Source organism: Micromesistius poutassou (genome assembly GCF_964030765.1).
Source record: "Micromesistius poutassou genome assembly, chromosome: 16".
Lineage (NCBI taxonomy): Eukaryota > Metazoa > Chordata > Actinopteri > Gadiformes > Gadidae > Micromesistius > Micromesistius poutassou.
Window position 1 is genome coordinate 10,048,482 of NC_140286.1, and position 22,061 is coordinate 10,070,542.

At 44.5% G+C, this 22,061-nt stretch overlaps 1 protein-coding gene across 1 annotated transcript; it reads left to right on the plus strand.

The window, feature by feature from the left end:
* Positions 1 to 5,661: 5,661 nt before the first annotated feature.
* On the plus strand, positions 5,662 to 20,675 carry LOC311360778 (schwannomin-interacting protein 1; the record flags this gene model as incomplete). Its single annotated transcript, XM_084480870.1, has 7 exons — positions 5,662 to 5,691; positions 6,791 to 6,900; positions 16,633 to 16,753; positions 17,857 to 18,069; positions 19,580 to 19,703; positions 20,114 to 20,207; positions 20,624 to 20,675. The coding sequence occupies 7 exons, from the start codon at positions 5,662 to 5,664 to the stop codon at positions 20,673 to 20,675; spliced, it is 744 nt and encodes a 247-aa protein (XP_084336996.1).
* Between the last annotated feature and the right edge of the window lie 1,386 nt (positions 20,676 to 22,061).

A 22,061-nucleotide genomic window follows, 5' to 3' on the forward strand; every position in this document is an offset into this window, starting at 1 on the left:
AACACCTAATAGCTTCTTGCTCTATACAGGAAAGGCAGCCTCTTTGTCAGTTGGACAATAGCAACTAATGGAATCATGAACGAGGTGGCTGGTCCAACCACAGGGGTCCTACAGCCACTTAATACTTCCACCCAGGTGGTGTCACATAGGCCTACTTAATTAAAGTACATTAAATAGATCTTACTTTGTACCTCATCGTGACCACTGGCAATATCAGAAGGGACTAGATAGTTTAAATGGGAGTTTTGAAAGAGGATTCATACAAACAATATTAAAAAGATCATCATAAAAATGTTCATCACTGGCCCAGCACCAATTAAATAACTATGGGTCTATGGGATCTGCAGTTCCACCGTGGGCCTTAAAGGGTCGCTGTTTATCTATGCGCACGCAGGTGTTGCCCTAATGACTTCAGTAGCCTACTACTACATTGAACCAAGGAATTGTCTTTTTTATAGTATTATTTTATAAACTAGCAAGCTTCACTCACTTTAGTCAGGTTGTTTCATGGTAAAATATAAATTTCCTGATGAGAAAATAAACCAACCGTAAGTCGTAGGTTGTGTTTGGCATCAGATGTTAGACAAGAGCTTTATATTCAGGTGTGCTGCAGCAGACATAATAAAGAGTAGACGCCGCATCGACCGCTACTGCCTAGCCGTGGGGACGCCATCTTGGACGGGTCGACCGCTCCACTCAGTGTAATCTGTTTGGCTGGTGCGATGAACTGTCAGCGCTTTTAATTAATCTTACCTCACTGAATACCAAACTGATTTTCACGTGTTTTTTTTTTGCTGCAAAGGTCATACATGTAGCCATGATACAGGACACATGGTTTGGCTTGTTTCAATATTCATAGTGGGCTTAAAAGTAATAGAATATTCTGCGGTGTCTACTCTTTATAATGTCTATGTGCTGCAGTGAGTCATCGAACCGATGATTAATTGCCATGTGCGTATGATTGGTTGTTTCTGTCATGACCATATTTAGCGAAAATGGTAAAACTTGTGAGAAGGACCGATTGCCCTCTGTCATTTGATGTCATTCGAACGTCGTGTAAACACTCGTAGCTAACGACGGCTCCAGGGGTACTCGTAGAGCGCTAAGAGCATCGTTACTTTAGCCTCAGTGGAGTCACCAGCTGGACATTCCGTGGTATTGGATGTGTTTTATTAAAACACATCCATTGGATGTGTTTTATTAAAACACATCCAATACACGGAACGTCCAGCTGGCGCAATTTCGCAATACCCCAAAAATAGTGGTTACCGCCGATATATTACTCATAGACTACTGTTAGATAAAAAAGCAAAGACAGAGACATGTTAGCAACAACATCATTTATTGCAGCAATTTAAAATTCCAAAAATACATGCACAGCCAAAATGTACCGATCAAACGCCACGTCACAAGGCAACCCTATCACAAGCATATAATAAAATCAAATTATTCCATTGCTCTTGTGTGGGAGGTCGCTTTCGAGCTGCACTTGCTGTCTCCCTCTGATTTTAATTCAACCATCATGGTTAAAATGTCCTCATATACAGTGGCAGAGGAGGCCCCCCCTCCTGCCTTGATGATTGAAAAAGCACGCTAAAGTGCCCTCAAGAATGGCGAAAACGAGAGGAAGTCCCTTATTGGCTGCCCTTTACGTGCAAAAAATGATTGGGTTCCCTCTAGGTTGCCCCTTCATGCAATAAATGATGATGATGTGCCCTCTAGAGCAAGAACATTGGATAACATGCCTTAATGAGTGTCCTTCTAGTGCCCTTCTGCCCGTCTGATGCCTCCATGATTGAAGAAGTGTTGCTAAAGTGCCCTCTAGAGTGGTGAAAATGAGAGGAAGTGCCTTATTGGCTGCCCTTTACATGTGAAAAAAGGTGAAAGCTTAGTTTATTGAAGAAAATGTTGTGCAAAAGTTTGACGTCCTTCTTGGACATCCTACATTGTTGCTCTTTGTTCATTGTGTTGCGTTCTTCTTTTTCCTTGGATTTGTTAGCAGGCTACATTCTGTCAGGCTGCTATGAGTTCATGATGCTTAAGTAGCTGCCGGGGCGATCGCCATCCAGCTTAAACCCCACCCTACCATAAGGGTCCTGTCGGCGATTGAAACGCGAGCCATAACTGAGCTGGGCCAAACACACCTTCACTACTGGGCCAAGGCGTGCTGGGCTGAAGCACACCCGCCGGTGGAAACACGCCATAGGGTGTCCCTTCCATCCAGCAATGTGAAAGCTGTGCTAAGCTGTGCTAAGGTGCCTAAAAGACAACAACGTTCTCAAAACGTCGATCAGTTGATCAAAACCCAGCTCTGAAACCGGCGCTGCTATCAATTGAAAGGAATATCCCAATTGACCATAGGTCATTTACATATACAAACACATGGCCAAAAGAAGAATTCTGCTATGACTCCACCACCCACCATCTCCGTCCCCTGACTACTAAGCTCCCAAATCATAGCTTTCTCATTGACATTATCACGTCTGTGAGTGTGTTTGTGAAACAAATGTTTGTAGTTCCCTCTGTGTTTTACTTAATTAAGGTTTTATAGTTCCCTGTGTGGTTTTATCATGGTGTGGTTATCATTTTAATTGCCAGTACCATATCATTAATTACTTTGATCTGGAGCTCCTTATGACTTAATGCTAATCTTAATAAGGATAAGGACTATTTCTTCATACATGATGCATCATAGCTTTTTGCGTGCTGGTGGGGCCCCATGTTGTGCAGAATGTGCCCTTTTTATTTTTTTGCCCCTGCCCTTCAAACAGTCTGAGTCCGCCACTGCTCATATTGATCAATGACAGAAGACATACTGTACATAAATCATGCTGAGCCAAGCGGGTGTCAGAGAATTTCTGCAGGCGTTTTTTGTTGCGATTGTTTGCCATAAAGCACTGTAGGCGCTTCAGTGAGGCTGTGATGAAGTTCACTATTTATTGGACCGTGTCTAGACAGTTACGAACATCCCTGACCATAGTGGAGTGCACAATCGCCAAGTTGAGAGCGTGGTTTCTGCAGTGAACGTAGACTGCTGTGGGAAACTGCTGCGATGCGTGCCTTTCCCGTTTACATTGCCAGCATCATCATACCCCTGCCCAACAATATGGGCATGATCTAGACCAGCAACAGCAATAGCCGTGTCAATGCCTCTGCGTTTGAATGATAATGAATTAATGGAACGTTGCATTTTTTATGTTTACACCAAAGATTCTAGACTAGAGAGTGCGAGCCAATCAATGAAACCTTATGCAGAATCAGAGAAAGTCTGCCCTCTTTGCAGCGCAAAGCATGTTTTAGAAATCAGCACATTTAGATAAACGCTATAGTTGTCACACAGACACATTTTTTATCTTTCTAATATGGAATTATTTCAGGGGGAAAAATGCCGTGAAAAAATGTACGCACAGTGCGTTCAGGATTAGGACTTATATAGCATATGTCAGCCTAGGCCTAATCAATGGTGTTTTAATATTTGTAGCATTCATATTAGTCTATTTTTTTTTTAGGCTACTCTGCTGTTGGCCTTGATGGGAGATATTTTTTTGCTGCCACAAAATACAGTTTCATCAAACAACATTCCTGCGTCTCCCCCTCCTACAGAGCCCATTTCAGCACTGTGTTAGTGGACAGCTACAAGCCGACGAACGTCGTAAGAGCAGTGCATGCATGTTCATGTTAAGAGGAGTTTTGGGAAACGCTCAAATTTTTTTTACGAAGCATCGAAAGATCCTTTGTGAGAATGAACGTACGAGCGTGGATCCATCGTTATCGGGAAACAAGGCCCTGGAGCCCTTAGCTACGAGTGTTTTCACAACGTTCGTTACGCAACGATGCTTTCGGGAAATGGTGTGAAAACTGTACAATGCTCGTACGATGAACTTAACAAACCACTTAGGCTAACGATGCTTTCGGGAAACGGGGCCCAGCAACGATTAACATTGTTGCTACGTAGCTAATCTTTTTAAGTGAATACACCTGTGGCTTTATTATTTGCAGGCTCTGTGCAGGAGGCTGTTCAGCAGCAGCAGCACATGGCTGTTCTGTGGCAGCAGCACATAGCTATGCAGCGGCAGCAGGAGGCTGTTCAGCAGCAGCAGCAGCAGGCTGTTCAGCAGCAGGAGCAGCAGGCTGTTCAGCAGCAGGAGCAGCAGCAGCAGCACATGGCCACCACCACCAGGATGCCAGCTGTCACTACATCCAAATTTCATGCCCTGAAGGAGTCTATCAATAAAAAAAAAACCAGCCAATAAGTTTGTCAATTACAAAGACCTTCCTTTTGCAGCATCTATTGTTTACCCATATAGACATCCAGCTTATTCTCCCCATACAAATGGTATATCTAGAGACTCACTTGGAGTTTATCCTCGTGCTGCATCCAACTATTGGAATGCCGTGGATTGGTTATCCTTCTACAATAAGCAAGCGCAACCTCCTAGACGGCCCCGATTAAAAGTAAAGAAGCTGTATTTATAAATCCACTTAAGAATTGAAATTTCTTCTTGCTTTCTTTCAGGTGTTCCATTTACTGTGAATCAATAAAAAAGGTTTTGACTAACCTTCGTATACTTGTCAATTTTCTTATCTTGGTAACGCACGTATGCAAAGATTAACTAATGACCAATGCATTTAGCAGTGTTTATATTTTTATTTATTCTGTTTGAAAGCTTTGAGCCTTCGTCTGCTTAGCTTAACATGATGCAAGGGTACTCTATTATAAAAACAAAAGCATATTTGACAACATGGTTGCGGTCATCCAGCATAATGGAGTACTACCTATTCTACAAGCCAGGCATCCCTTGTACACCGCAAGGCTATCAATTATCTTGCTTGAGCATCACTCTGAATGACACTGCATGCTAAGAGTTTCATATGTAACACAGTGAGCCAGCTCCACTGAGCATTTTCTTGTACGGGTCAATGCACTGGAAGCCTTTGTGAAGCTAGAGTTCTTTAAGGCAGAATGTAGTTTTTAAAACACTTTATGCTGGTTTAGTTTACACAAAAAGGTGCTTTTACATTCATATTTTGCTTTGGTCTCTAAGGCAATATGATGGTCGACCATGCCATACAGCGACCATCTCCACACGATCCTGCTTGCTATTAATGGTTTTCCTTTCTGAGTTAGATAAGGCTGAGGTTGTGCACAGAGAGAAGGCATGATTTAACAATGAGATGATAGCGAATGTATCCCCACATGGACTTATCGGCTACACACATCTCTCTCCTCTGCCCTGATTTCTCCATTCTCCTCCCATTTCTGTCCCCTCCCACTTCTTCTTTGCTCAGTCATCCTCTCTCTTCATCCCCCTCCCCCCTCTCGCCTCCCTCACCATCCCTCTCTCCCCCCCCCCCCCCCATCTCTCCCTCTCTATCTCTCGGCCTCGCTTTCCTTCCTGCTCTGTGTTCTCTCCACCCACTCCCTACCTCTCTCCATCCCCCACCCATCCCTCTCTCTCCCCTCTCCCATTTCCTCGCTCTAGAGCCCGCTCTCCCTCCCTCGCTCTCTCTCTCGCTCTCTCTCTCTCTCGCTCTCTGGCTCTCATTCGTGGAGCTGCCGCACGTCGGCCAGTCTCCCGGGTCCGGCTTCACTGCAGTGTGGAGGGGGGCGGGGGGGCAGAAGAGGCAGGGCTCTCCATCTCCGTGTGATGCGCTGAGAAAATGGTGCACCAGGAGAAACGCGTTTACCAGGTGCGTTGACTTGACGTTGATGTCTCTGTGTACATGCCGGTGTCGCATTGACTTGAGATGTACATGAATGTTGAGCTGCTTGTTTTGTGTTGGTTGTTGCTACGGGATGCGAGGCTAAAGGTGTAACACGTATGAGTAATGGAGGTGCGCATGTGTAGTGGGAACAGCTATGGGTGTGTCTGCCTGTATATATAGCTGGTTGCCTATTGGTAGTGTGTTTTTGTAAAATATGAAATAATTGTATCATGGCATGAATGATTGTGAATAAAATCTGCTGCTTTCTGTTTTCCAGAATTAATGTGATACTTATTAACCTCTTTTTATGTCTGATATACTGCATTGCCCTTATCTTGATATGAAGGGGGTGTGTGTGTGTGTGTGTGTGTGTCTGTGTGTGTGTGTGTGTGTGTGTGTGTGTGTGTGTGTGTGTGTGTGTGTGTGTGTGTATGAGAGATGGCGGATCAGAAAGACCCCTGACTGTTCCTAGTGAATGAGCAGGAGGCAGGACATTGATTGGCGGAGTAAGGTTGTTCAGCCAGCTATGATTAATGAACACGCATCACACCACTGTCATGCGTCACAAACTGAAAATATAAACAAATGAAACAGCTCCTTGTATTCAGTGGAGTGGCTTTTTTTACATCTACGTCATAAAAGACTTGACTCACTGTCAAACGGTTGCTTCCACCCTTCATCTTCCTGCATCCAATTCTCCAGAGCCTGCTCCTCACTGTCTGCTCTGCAGAGGGCTGTTTTCAGAACCCACTTTCTGGTGTCGTTTTAAACCCTTGGTTGTGTTATATTTACCTTGCCAGTTTTCAACAGACAACTTTCGCTTGTTGGCAAAATGGAAGGGTATTAGTCAAACTGCAAAGCTATGAAAGATAAACATCGTCTTTTCTACACCAAGGACGTTCTTTATTGTGGTCAAAGGCTGAAATTGTTCTTTTTTAAACATTTAAAGTAAAGCTTATGTCTGTACATGAGCCAGTATTTCTGTTTATATCTTCAAAATGTTGTTCAATGCATGTAGGTCAAGTTATATTTTTCTTGATGTTTGTATAATGTTGCCATTTATTCCCTTCTCTCTGTCTGACAGGCCCAGCGCAATGAGAGAGAGTGCATCAGGCAGAAACTCGCCCTTGGCAGTTTCTATGACGACGAGCCAGTCATCTACACCAGCTGCAGCAAAAACGGCCAATCCTCCCGGTAGGCTTGGAGTGTGTGTATGTGTGTGTGTGTGTGTGTGTGTGTGTGTGTGTGTGTGTGTGTGTGTCTGCGCGTGTGCGTGTGCGTGTGTGTGTGTGTGTGTGTGTGTGCAGTGAATGTGAGGATTGTTTTTTTTATAGCAGGAAATTAGAAATAATTATTTTGATCAGTTGTTAAAGCACTGGGAATTTCTACTGACATATGTTTCATTCATTAGAAACCATAGCATAGACAGGGGCGGACTGGCCATCGGGAGGTTCGGGAGATTTCCCGAACGGCCGGACGATTTCAGGCCGAGCCGGCCGGCCATAATTATTATTATTTTTTATATTATTATATTATATTATATTATTATATTTTTTTCAATTGAAGATGTAAAAAAAGATTAGTTAAGTAAGCCGTGATTTGGGCTGGCCTGCTGGATATTTGCTTACTGTGTGTTCACACCGCACTTCGCCCCGCGACACGTTTCAATGTAACTGTGTGTTCACACCGCACTTCGCCCCGCGACACGTTTCAATGTTAAGTGAACGTAGAGACACGTATCGGGCGAAACTTTTTGTCGCTGGGACCCGCGACAAGATTTGATTGACGGGGCGACAGTTTTCCCCAAGACGGGCGGGCGCGTTCACGTGGATTTTGTCGCGCGAATGAGCGACAGATTTCGCAGAAGTTGAAATATTTCAACTTTTTCGCGGCATTCACGTTGAAACAGCCAATCAGCGTTCACTCCCTGTGGGTAACGTGGGTGAAGTAACGTAAAATAGCCAATCAGCGTTCACTCCCTGGGTGACGTCACGTAACAGCCAATCAGTTCACTCCCTGGGTGAAGTAACGTAAAACAGCCAATCACCGTTCAACCGTTCAGTGAACCGCAGCTTGGAGGAGAAAGTGATTGTTGCCGTTTGCGACTCCCGGAGCTCTATATCTGTATATAATATATAAATATCTATATCATATAATATATACGATATATTTAATATCACGGCACAAAGCGGTGTGCGCCTCCGGATTATATTATTAACCCATAAACGACGGGCATTCCGACGTCTCTCCCTCTTCCACAACAGGTACAGACACACATCTTGGCCATGGTTGATGAGAATGAATTGGCATGAATGACCGTTGGCAGGCAAAACGCTCCGCGAAAAATTCGCCCCGCGACACATTAAGTACACACAAATAAGCACACATTAAGCACAACGACTTTGCTGATTCGCGCGACAACATACGCAGCTTCGCGCGAACAGGCGAAAATTGTGTCTTTTGGTGTGAACGCACAGTTAGTGAACGTAGAGACGCGTATCGGGCGAAACTTTTTGTCGCCAGGACCCGCGACAAGATTTTATTGACGGGGCGACAGTTTTCCCCAAGACAGGCGGGCGCGTTCACGTGGATTTTGTCATGCGAATGAGCGACAGATTTCGCAGAAGTTTAAATATTTCAACTTCTTTCGCGGCACTCGCGGTGAGACAGCCAATCAGCGTTCACTCCCTGTGGGTAACGTGGGTGAAGTAACGTAAAACAGCCAATCAGCGTTCACTCCCTGGGTGACGTCACGTAACAGCCAATCAGTTCAGCCGGCTGGGCTAACCGTTCGGAACCGGCCGCAACTGTGGGTCAATTTAATGATATGCGGCTGATATTAACAAACATCGTTTGTTACCAGTATTGTATACATTATCGTTGTCGACTTGTGTTCATAATATGCATGTGTCCCCCTGTTAATATACATCGCCATGGACCAACCGTTCCCTGCACTCCGCAGTGAACCGCAGCTTGAGGAGAAAGTGATTGTTGTCGTTTGTGACTCCCGGAGCTCTATATATAATATTATATGATATTACATATGACAAAATTCGCCCCGCGACACGTTTCTGTGCACACATTAAGCACACATTAAGCACAGCGACAGATTTCGCTGAGTCGCGCGACAACATACGCAGCTTCGCGCGAACAGGCGAAAATTGTGTCTTTTGGTGTGAACGCACAGTTACAGCGCGAAACGGAGCTCTGGCCTGACGGTAAAACGGGGCCGATGTATTAAGGTGTGTTCACACCGCACTTCGCCCCGCGACACGTTTCAATGCAAAGTGAACGTGGAGACGCGAATCGGGCTAATTTTTTTGTCGCCGATTCGCACGACATTTGATTGACGGCGCATCATTTTTCCACGTGAACGGCGAGCGCGTTCACGTGGATTCGCGCCGCGACAAATTCGCTGAAGTTGAAATATTTCAACTTCTTCGCGGCATTCGCGTTGAAACAGCCAATCAGCGTTCACTCCCTGTGGGTAACATGGGTGAAGTAACGTAAAACAGCCAATCAGCGTTCACTCCCTGGGTGACGTCACGTAACAGCCAATCAGTTCACTCCCTGGGTGAAGTAACGTAAAACAGCCAATCACCGTTCAACCGTTCAGTGAACCGCAGCTTGGAGGAGAAAGTGATTGTTGCCGTTTGCGACTCCCGCTCTATATCTACATATAATATATAAATATCTATATCATATAATATATACGATATATATAATATCACGGCACAAAGCGGTGTGCGCCTCCGGATTATATTATTAACCCATAAACGACGGGCATTCCGACGTCTCTCCCTCTTCCACAACAGGTACAGACACACATCTTGGCCATGGTTGATGAGAATGAATTGGCATGAATGACCGTTGGCAGGCAAAACGCTCCGCGAAAAATTCGCCCCGCGACACATTAAGTACACACAAATAAGCACACATTAAGCACAACGACTTTGCTGATTCGCGCGACAACATACGCAGCTTCGCGCGAACAGGCGAAAATTGTGTCTTTTGGTGTGAACGCACAGTTAGTGAACGTAGAGACGCGTATCGGGCGAAACTTTTTGTCGCCAGGACCCGCGACAAGATTTTATTGACGGGGCGACAGTTTTCCCCAAGACGGGCGGGCGCGTTCACGTGGATTTTGTCATGCGAATGAGCGACAGATTTCGCAGAAGTTTAAATATTTCAACTTCTTTCGCGGCACTCGCGGTGAGACAGCCAATCAGCGTTCACTCCCTGTGGGTAACGTGGGTGAAGTAACGTAAAACAGCCAATCAGCGTTCACTCCCTGGGTGACGTCACGTAACAGCCAATCAGTTCAGCCGGCTGGGCTAACCGTTCGGAACCGGCCGCAACTGTGGGTCAATTTAATGATATGCGGCTGATATTAACAAACATCGTTTGTTACCAGTATTGTATACATTATCGTTGTCGACTTGTGTTCATAATATGCATGTGTCCCCCTGTTAATATACATCGCCATGGACCAACCGTTCCCTGCACTCCGCAGTGAACCGCAGCTTGAGGAGAAAGTGATTGTTGTCGTTTGTGACTCCCGGAGCTCTATATATAATATTATATGATATTACATATGACAAAATTCGCCCCGCGACACGTTTCTGTGCACACATTTAAGCACACATTAAGCACAGCGACAGATTTCGCTGAGTCGCGCGACAACATACGCAGCTTCGCGCGAACAGGCGAAAATTGTGTCTTTTGGTGTGAACGCACAGTTACAGCGCGAAACGGAGCTCTGGCCTGACGGTAAAACGGGGCCGATGTATTAAGGTGTGTTCACACCGCACTTCGCCCCGCGACACGTTTCAATGCAAAGTGAACGTGGAGACGCGAATCGGGCTAATTTTTTTGTCGCCGATTCGCACAACAAGATTTGATTGACGGCGCGACATTTTTCCACGTGAACGGCGAGCGCGTTCACGTGGATTCGCGCCGTGACAAATTCGCTGAAGTTGAAATATTTCAACTTCTTCGCGGCATTCGCGTTGAAACAGCCAATCAGCGTTCACTCCCTGTGGGTAACATGGGTGAAGTAACGTAAAACAGCCAATCACCGTTCAACCGTTCAGTGAACCGCAGCTTGGAGGAGAAAGTGATTGTTGCCGTTTGCGACTCCCGCTCTATATCTACATATAATATATAAATATCTATATCATATAATATACACGATATATATAATATCACGGCACAAAGCGGTGTGCGCCTCCGGATTATATTATTAACCCATAAACGACGGGCTCTCCCTCTTCCACAACAGGTACAGACACACATCTCGGCCATGGTTGATGAGAATGAATTGGCATGAATGACCGTTGGCGGGCAAAACGCTCCGCGAATAATTTGCCCCGCGACACGTTTCAGTGCACACATTAAGCACACATTAAGCACAGCGACAGCTTTCGCTGATTCGCGTGACAACATACCCAGCTTCGCGCGAACAGGCAAAAATTGTCTATTTTGGTGTGAACGCACTGTCAATTTAGAGGGGGGATCACTATGGAAGCATATATGTAGTAAAATTCTAATGGAAATGCAATTTGCAATTTGCAATTCAATAAGTCATTACATTATGCAATTGACAATTCATTATGCAATTGAATAATGTAATTTGTAAATACGTTATTCAAAGTGTATTTTAATATGCAAAGTGAAAATGAAATCCTCAATAAAATTTGCAAAAGTTATAACAATAAAAATAGAATAACATTTTGTCAAATTTTTTGAGTTCCCTTATTCAAATTGAAAAGCTATAGTGTCCCCGTGATTGCAATGCACTTCGCCACGCTCCGTGTGTTGCAAAATTCAAATGACATTTCAATCCGCAAAACACTTTGCAAATCGTTTTGCAAAACGTTTTGCAAAACGTATCAGCCAATCGCGTCTGGGGGGGAACTACGTCACTTGCTCGTCAGACCAGCTGATCATCCACGCACGTTGCAATTTATTTTCTATGCCTAGCATTGTGCCAGATTTGACTCTTAATAGGTCTATGGTTTGACTGAGATTACGTAATTATAACTGAAAATGGCGGAAAAGACGGTCTGGCAGCTGCTGCGGGATAAATAAATAAATAAATTGCAATGTGCGTGGATGATCAGCTGGTCTGACGAGCAAGTGACGTAGTTCCCCCCCAGACGCGATTGGCTGATTGCAAAACGATTTGCAAAGTGTTTTGCGGATTGAAATGTCATTTGAATTTTGCAACACACGGAGCGTGGCGAAGTGCATTGCAATCACGGGGACGCTAGCTTTTCAATTTGAATAAAGGAACTCAAAAAATTTGACAAAATGTTATTCTATTTTTATTGTTATAACTTTTGCAAATTTTATTGAGGATTTCATTGTCACTTTGCATATTAAAATACACTTTGAATAACGTATTTACAAATTACATTATTAAATTGCATAATGAATTGTCAATTGCACAATGTAATGACTTATTGAATTGCAAATTGCAAATTGCATTTCCATTTGAATTTTACTACATATATGCTTCCATAGATCACCCCCACAGTGTATGGGGGCAAAGCGAGCGGCCAAAGCGAGCAGCCGAACGGCCCCTCCAAACTTGGACTGCTCTGTCATTTCTGATTGGCTCAGCCTGACACACGGCGGTCACTTACTTCCAGTTAATCTCAGTTACACAGAAATACGAAAAATGTCAAAAAGGAAAAAAAGGCAAAATTCTACGCGCGCTATTCCCGCGGTCTCATAAAAGGCCTCTCCATCCCAAAGTCCCGGGCCAAATTTTTGTCCCAGTCCATCCCTGAGCATAGACTTATTTGATATAACATAACATCTTTGTATATATATAGGCCTATATACGCACGCACACGCACACGCACAAAAGTAAACTTTTTGCTTACTTAAGCTATTGTGTTACAAAAAACATTATCAACAACATTCATAATGTGTGTGTGCGGCATTGCTTCATTTAACCACAAAAAAGCATGCCAATTCATGAGGCAGAAACACAGGATCCGCGAACTAATTCCGACCAGACGCATTGTCAAGCACAGCTACTGACAGGCCGGAGGAGCTCCAGGCTGGCCATATCGTTGCCATTGCTTATTATTTAACATCACTTCGTTTTCGATTGTCTTTACGCGTACGCTGGTCAGTAGAGTGTCAGCGTGATGACGATGGTAAAAAAAAAAACACAGGAGGGAAATTTGCCTTTTTTATGACAAAAACACAATTGGAGAGGTTTTCTTGATAATGGCACTTGTTTTTACCGTTGGCAATAACGTCGTCGGCTATTAATATTCAAATTGCAAAAAAGTATCGTATATAATTACTATTTTTACAATGGAAATAAAGTAGGCCTAATGCTTGAAGAAGTGGGGGGATGGCGTTACTCCGCGTCCTTCACCCCTGGCCAAACGTTATCTTTAGAATGAAACTCACGTTAATTCATGTATTTCGTACAAGGGCTAACCAGTAGAGAGCAGTATTGAGCATTGTTCAGTCAGGAGGACCATTACATTTTACACAAGTTCTGCTTTTTGGGGGGCGGGGGGCTGCTCACCCCATTGAGCTGTTGACGGAAGCAATGACGTTAATGATTTTGGGATCTGCTCCGCCGTCTGGGTTGGGGTGGGGTTGAGCTGGTGAGCTGGTGCAGGACGCGATGACGTTTGAGGAGTGTTTTGTTCCAGAAATTACATACACCGCCGTCTGGGGGGCTGCAGCTGGGTTGAAATCTGGGTTGCCAACTCTCACGCATCTGGCGTGACGCTCACGCTTTCAGCATCAATCTCACGCTCTCACGCACACGCAACAAATGTCACGCCAAAAAAAGAAAAATACCCGTTATCGCGGATCATGCCGTCTTTCTTAACGAAGCGGTAGGCCCCTGTCTGTAAATCGAGAGTGGGAGAAAGGGCTAAATAATATTCTCAACTTCATTGATTTGCTGTCTTATAAGTGAATATTTCCCTGTGAAGCCGCATTATCGTATTATAGGTCAATACTCTGCTTTTCACATGTCATGAGAAGGTGTTGACCTAATAAAAAGGAAGAGCGACTAAACACACTCATCTTTCGAATGAAACGGTGGTTAACCACACTTTCTATTAAAGTGGCAGTAAACAAACGATGCCAACTGTGGTCAAAACAAGGGAACTCCTGAGATAATTTACACCAAATTTACACAAAACAACATAAAAAAATCTTTCAACTTTTTATAACTGACATATTCTCCCTGTTTTCTTTAATTGATCATCATGGGTGATAAAGTTATAAAGTATGGCCCTTTGTTATTATTTCCATAAAGCACAATAATAAAAAAAAAATGTTCTGGGTTGTGATAACAGATTCTGAAATCCGAGTAGATTTCTTAATCCAATCTTGGTTTAGATGTGGATCAAACCTTCAGCATGTGTTTTTCAAAACTTTTTAGTAGAATTGGGATAACTTTAATCCCAAAAATCTGGATTACCCTGATCCCATGAGAATAGTGGATTCAGGAGGATATCTGAGAATAATGTATTACAACTTAAAAATCTTTTTTATATTGTAATATATATAGGCTACATTTAGAAATATTTTCCACTTAATTTGTAAAATAATAGTCAAACATCTATTAAGCGTTTCAATACAGTAAAGACAATCTTTTCGATTTTTGGCCCATAAAAGAGGCTGTAAGCTCCCTTTGCCAAACAAAGATGTCCCATCTTAAACTAGAAACCGAAAGAGCAGAAGAACAGATCAGCAAACCAACTTTAAAAAGCGGGTCTCTCCACAAATGAAGAGCTTGGAATTTTTTTTTTATTTTGTTAGCTATTGGACATTTATTTGATGTGGGTCAGATGTGAGTTCTGACTTTTTTATGAATAATAACACTTAGGCTGGGTTGCACCAACATGGATTAACTCTTAAACTGGATTAAATCAAGGTTTAACTGTTAACCGTGTTGCACCAAACATTAAACCTAGTTTAAACCGCGGGCGGACGGGATTTGATTCCTACCTGTTCCACTGTTAAATAGCGAGACATGTATTTATTAAGTATCAAAAGTTCTAGCACTATGGTTAGAGATAGGTTATCATTTGGGGCTATTTGGGGACATATAATAGGTATACCCTCTCTGTTTTTTTTTTACATCTGGTCAAAATCCAAGATGGCGGACAGTGAAAATTAATTAATCTTACTTTAATCTTTGTTTAAACTGGTTTAGCTAATCCAGGGTTAGAATTGAGATGTGCAACGCACCTCTGGTTAATTAAAAACCCAGTTTAAACCTAGATTTACTAACCCTAGATTAACCCTAAACCAGGATTAAGTTAAACCATGTTGGTGCAACCCACCCTTAGTAGGCCTAACCCCATATAGACTCATGCATATATACTTTACATATAGGCAGCATTGTGATATGTAGGCTGGTCCCATTTCGAGCACTGCTAATCCGGATTTGGTAATCCTTAAATTTTGTATCTGGATCAAGGTGATCCAATGCAATGTCGCTTTGAAAAAATGGCACACAAGTAAGATGGATTACCTGATCCTGGATAGCAAAAGATGTGATTCCCAAATCCGGATTACTCTGATCCGGATTTTTAAAAAAAAGTAACAACTGGGACCAGGCTACTCTCGTTTGCTCTCTCTCCATCTAAAAAGTCTGACGCTTGGTCATTATTTTCACCAAAATAAAATCCATATTTTTTAACAATGAGGAAAAATAAATCAACAAATATGTTCTGAATTTGCCCTTCATGATTCGACAAACCTTGGCAGCAGCATCTACTATGTGTTTGTGTGCCGCTGCTGGTGTGTTTCTTTGCTCATGAATAAGTTATCTTGCATCAAGACAGCCAGGTAGTAATTCAGACATTGATTTTATTTATGTGTGTGTATAACAGCTAATATTGGGTTTGTCTTGCATGAATGCAGTAAAAAAAATAATAAAAATAATAATAATAATAACGGCCTCGATAATGTTCAACCTACGGCCCTGCTGGGTGAAAAATAAATGAGGCTTAAGAAAACGCCCATGCAGATGAGCACGGAACTAATGAGATGAAACAACCTGACCAGATAGTTGACCAAAGACACACACACAAAAAAAGACAGTATCTAGCTTTCATGACAGCACTAGCCGCAGGCCACCGTTGATAACCTTTCCAACCTGAGGTCTGGGGGTGTGTAGGGGGGGGACCTCACTCTCTGCTGCCTGGCCCCGCCCATCTCAGCTGTTTGAGGAAATGATGCTGAGCTTGTGGTCCAGTCGCACTGAAAGAAGAAGTAACCCTTGTCATCAGTCGGATGCTCTGATTGGAGGGATCATGGACATGTGAGCCAGGAGACAAAAGGGAGCCCCTTCCGGGACAGACCCAGGAGTTTCTGAGCCTTTGTTTTGGGTGCCTGTGTTGTTCAGTTCTCGTTGTTCTGGAGCCACCCCTTGTGTTGTGACGGATGACATTGGCTGTGCAACTGCCCTTCGATTGATGAGGTCATGGTCGTGGGTAGGAGATTGAAAGCGTTGTCTAAGTTGTCTCACTGAGCGGCCCCCCTCCCGTCTGACTGTACAAGTCTGCAGTGCTGTCATCAGTTTGGTTCCCGAAGGAAATCAGTCAACCACTCTACCACTCAATCTTTCTTATCTCTCTCTATCTCTTTATATCAAGCTCTCCCTGTCTGTGTAGCTGCCTTGCTCCTTCTCTCTCTCTCCCCCTCTCCCCCCCCCCCCCCTCTCTCTCTCTCTCTTTCTCTCTCTCTCTCTCTCTCTCTCTCTCTCTCTTATTATTGTAAGAAATAGTTTCCAGGTGGTTGGTTATAGTTTACTGTGCTGGCGGGCCCACCCGCATCAACAAAATGCAGAGAATGACCTAACTAACTATGTCTGGATATGCAATCCACTTGATTCCTGACCTCTGTGTGCACTCTGTGTACTTGTGTTCCCAGGCTACAGGGTGGGGTGAACCTGCAGGTGTGTTTACTCAACGACAGCAGCAGCAGTGACAAGGACAGCGATGCAGAGGACAGCAGGACAGAGACCAGCCTGGACACACCCCTCTCACCCATGGTACTGAGCTGCACGTGTTGCGCGTGTGTGTGTGTGTCTGTGTGTGTGTCCTTTGTGTCAATTCCCTGGAAATGCCGTCATTGCCCTCTGATGAATAAGCAACATTCCATCAGCATCTTCCTGAATGCTTATTATAAACAAACAACGGCTTACTGAGGTCCTGAATTGAAGACAAGTAAACGCTAAGAAAATGCCCATTGAACTTTATTGTGAGTTTAGGCGTAAACATTTGATGATTGCTTAGCAACTGTAAACAACTATAAAACGGGTGGCTTAAATCAAGCGATCTGATTGGTTCCCAACTGTTGTATAATGAGCGTATACACACAGCTTTGATGCCCATTCAGTTTACGGAGTTCCGTATCACTCCGCGCCTAACTTGAACTTGTTGTTTTATTTATATATAAAAACAATAGCATAGTTCACTGAAGCCTAAAAATATGTTGATTGATGGAGAGGGTGGGAATGTTGCATAGCAACCGCCGTGCACTTTGCCGGCAGCCAGGAGGGACTACTTTTTTGTATTTCTCAAAAAAATACTTTTCAGACTTTCAGGCTTTTTCAAAATTTAGGGTGCCTATGACTTTCATTATTATACCACAGTTAAGGGGGTCGCCGTCCCTCTGCTGTGCGTCAGGACGGACAACGCCCCTTAACTGAGGTATAATGAGAACATACCACAGCCGTTGTGATTTATTGCTTAAATATACACTGAAGCTTCAACGGAAGCTTCAATCTTTGAAGCTTCAACGGAATGCATGGCAGTGTGACTCAGGTTTCACAGTCTGCAAGTTGTGTTCCAGTCCATGGAAACTATGGAAACTACTGGGAGGTACCAGTATAAAAATGAACAACACAATTAAGTCATGTTACATTTGGCGATTTCACCATCTCTCTCGGCACACAGCAGCGATTGTACTACTGTTCAAGACATGAGGTCATGGCTGGTGGACAGATCAAAGAAACGGCGGGGCCTGCAAGGACAGCAAGGGGAGAAGGGGAATGTGGTGCAGCCAGTAGACATACTCCCCTGCTATTGTACCGTTACCAATCTCTCCCTCTAAACCCAGATCCTTTCTCGTTGCTCTCTGCTGTCCCCGCAGAGCAAGCAGAGCTCCTCTCTGTCCGACCGGGACACTGGGGAGGAGGACTCGGACCTGGGCACGCTGGACGACTGCGGGGGGTTCTGGCGGGTCCAGCGGAGGCTCCAGGAAGAGGCCCAGGTGGCGCTGGCCCTGGCTCGGCCCATGGCCCGCATGCAGGTGGAGGTGGAGAGGCAGATCCAGCAGCACCGACGCTCCCCTGTGGCTGACTTGGTGGGTCGACATTTGTTTGTGTCAAAATAAGGCCCCTCTTTCTCTCTCAAATGAAAGGGAGGGGTGTATTTATGTAGGTACTTGCCTCAGCCTTCCGTGTGTATATGTGTGTGTGGATGTGTGGGTGTTTGTTGTTGTTTTAGACTCACAAGAGGCGCTAACCTCATTCCCACCCACGTCACAGTCTTAATTATAGGGAAGATGCACAGTGATGGTGAAGAATGCCCAGACTCACACCCCCTTAAGATAATAGTGTGGCAGACGCCAGGGAGGAGTGAGGGGAGGCTTAATTGAACAGGGATATGTGGCAGCCTGCTGGCTCCACCCCCAAGCCAAAAATGGACTTCCTCCCCTTAACGACCCAAACCTGGGGACCATTAACCTGGATAGGATGGGATGGGATAGCAGTGGCGGTTTTAGCTACGGGCGATACGGGCAGCCGCCCGGGGCGGCATTACAGGGGCGGCAGGAGCAAACGAAAAGAAAAGATCTGCGCATCTTCTATTATCGATCATATCGATCGCGACCCCCCCGTCAACAACTCCGCCAGACCGCGATGCCCCCACCCCCCTCAACAACCCCGCCAGACCGCGATCGCCCCCCCCCCCAACAACTTTCCGGGGGGGGGGGGGGGGGCGGACGGAGGGGGTCTCGCCCGGGGCGCAATTCAATGTAGAACCGCTACTGAGGGATAGGCTAGGTATTGTTAAGAAGAGGGGTGTCTGTGTGAGCCTCTGTGAGGAGAGTTAGCCGCTGAGAAGCTAACACCGTGTGAGACTGGAAAGTAAGAATAGGAGAACTTAATTGGACTACTGTGTACCGACCACTTGTATTGAGAACCCTTCTGGAGCCGAACCCTGGACTCAACATTTGTGATTATGGATTATGGAACACGTGGGTAATAAAAAAAACCCTGAACATAATATTGCTGTGTGTGTTTGTTCTTTTCGCCTTGACTTGGTGGCGTGGAAACCCCACACCCACGGGCCTGCTACAATAGGTATATTGTATAGTAAAACAAAACAGACACCCCCCCCCCACACACACACACACACACACACACACACACACACACACACACACACACACACACACAGCATAATGCTCTAGCTTTGTGGGGAAGATGAAGTGTAATATGACTAAGGGAGCAGAGGAGGTGGTCCTGGTAAACTCTGGCTAAAACAAACAAAAAGGAGGAAGGAGAGAATTAATGATGATTCATTAATAATGATACATTTATCTTTCACTATTCATTTATTAGAAAGCAGCACTTTAAACATCTTGTTTTTATGCCTTAATGTAAAGGAAACTTGTGGCTTAGTTCCATTTGACCCTTGAAAATGTGGGATTTGTAGCAAATCTATTTTAAACGTGTCAGGGGTTAGGTTACTGAAAGATAATGCACACCCTTGGAACGTTATTGACCAATCAGATTCAAGTATTCAACCATGCTGTGGTATACTTGTATTTAATGCTTCTGTTCTTCTCCTTGTTTTGTGTGTGTTGGCAGCTGCCCCACCTTCCCCATATAAGTGAGGGCCTGATGAAGAGGAACCTCAGGAGAGGAGACATGAGGGACATGAGTCTGGGGCAGCTGCAAGTCATCACAAACGACCTGCACTCCCAGATACAGGGTGACTTCAATGCACACGCACACACACACACACACACACACACACACACACACACACACACACACCAACTACTCACTCACTCACTCACTCACCCTTTCTCTTTATTTCTCTACTTTCTTTCCCTTTCCCTTTCTCTTTCTATCTCTCTCTCACTCTCACCTTCAGCCAATAGGCAAATAGACAGACACACACATGCACACAGGCGCACTTACATGTGAACACACACTCCGCACACACATACCGGTGGTGTAACAGAATACAATTTTGATAACAATTATTGATTATTTCCCTCATGTTATCATTCTGTGGCTTCACTTCACACACACGTCTTCATTGGTGCTGTTAATTCCTTTACTGGGTGGAGGTGGAGGGTAGTCCCATGCCCTGTAACACTGGTGCCTGTTCTGCAGCCTTCAACGAGGAGCTGGTGCAGCTGCTGCTGATCCGGGACGAGCTGCATGTAGAGCAAGATGCCATGCTGGTGGACATAGAGGACCTGACCAGGTCAGTCTGTCTGTGTGAACTTCCTGCCCTCTCTTCATTGTGCATGTACTCTCTGTCTCTCTCTCTTTTTCGCTCTTTCTATCCCTCTCTCTTTCGCTCTCCTGGCTCACCCCCTCTCTTTCTGTCTGTCCTTCTGCACATGGGTCTGTCTCTCTATGTCATTCACTGTCTTGGTGTCTGTGTCTTTGTCTCTGTCTGTCTGTCTATCCCTCTGTTTGGGTGTATCATCCTGTCTGTTTGTCTAGAACTGCATGGGTGTCTAATATTCAGTTTGGAGGTCTGTCTATCTGCCAGGTTCGTCTGTTGGCCTGTCTGTCTTTCTGTCTGTCTGTATGCATACCTTTGAGTCTGCTCTGGTAAAGTTGCAGATAGGTCCACATCTTGTGTTCATCATTGCGTTCTGCTTCCTGTGACAGACACGCCCACACCCAGCAGCGACACATGGCTGAGAGAGCTGCTTCCAAGTAACCCACCACCCATCGTCCAGGCCTGCCCCGCACACCACCACCACCACCACCTGCCAACCAGCACCACCACCACCTTACCACCATCACCACCACCACCAACTGCCCACCACCAACACTACCACCACCACCACCGCAGCGCATCTGAAGAAAACCCATCTGTACTGACTGTCTCTGGAATATAAATGCGTCTTGTATCACCATCACATGCATGCACACTCACTCACACGTGCACACACTCACACCCCCTTTCACACATGAACACCCACACAGCTAGAACAGCTATGTGACTCATCGTTATGTAATGAGGGGGACGGGGAGGCTGAACCAGAGAATGTATAAAGGGAAGGTTAAGGACTGTTGCATTAGATAGAATTAGTTTAGATATTTATTGTCAATTTCTGGAAATGTTGCTTTGTCTTCACAGTACAACGATACATCCAGAAATCCAACAAGCAGTGTAAGGCAAAAACACAATTGAGCTTCAGATAAGATAACCATTACCTGATCTGTGAAGTGGAGTAGTGGGAGATAAGAGGAATTATAATATGTAATTTCATTTGCCTTTTCCCTGATGAATAGGCAGATGGAATGTGCCTACTCAATTCTTGGAAACTGTTTTTCTCCTGCCCTATGATATTATCAGATATATGTCAACAACCTGGGCGAGGGTTGTGTTTCTGTTCTCAGCCCCAACATAAGACTCTTGTACACCCACTCCAAAATACCTCTGTGTACAGAAACCTGTTCAGTACCCTCAAAACATAAGGCCATTGCATGGCCTTTTAAAATAAATAGTCTGAGATAGTAAAGCTCAGTTTACTAATAAATATATTGCTATTTAAGCTCCTCCATGCATTCAGGCATGCGGCAGGTCCTTAATTGTGACACTATACCGTCAGGATGGATACAAGTTGTCTCACTAGGCCAAATTCAAAAGATCTAAATCTTTAGTGTCCCCCAGGTGAAATTTTAAAAGGGGCACACAATTTACCGTATACATGTAGCAGGTAGCATAAAACAACAAGGAGGGACAAGACAAGAAGCCCAACATACAGTTAGTACAATGATAGAATATTGTCCAGAAAGGCAACATTGCCAGTAGTCAACAGTTTAATAAATGAATGGCATCAGGGATAAAGGAGCTCCAGGTCCTTTATGTAATCCCCGTTGCCCCATCTCGCTGCTTTTTGCCACGGTATTTAAATTCACTGCATTGTAAAGCGACTAGTGGAACACTACTCCTCCTCCTCAGACGACTACTACTGCTACTACCACTGCTACTACTGTCTGGGCTGTTGCAATACAATGACAAAGATACAGGATAAGCAGCTTAGCTTAATATTACACCACCGCCGTAACGCAGCACATGGATTCATATCATTCATAT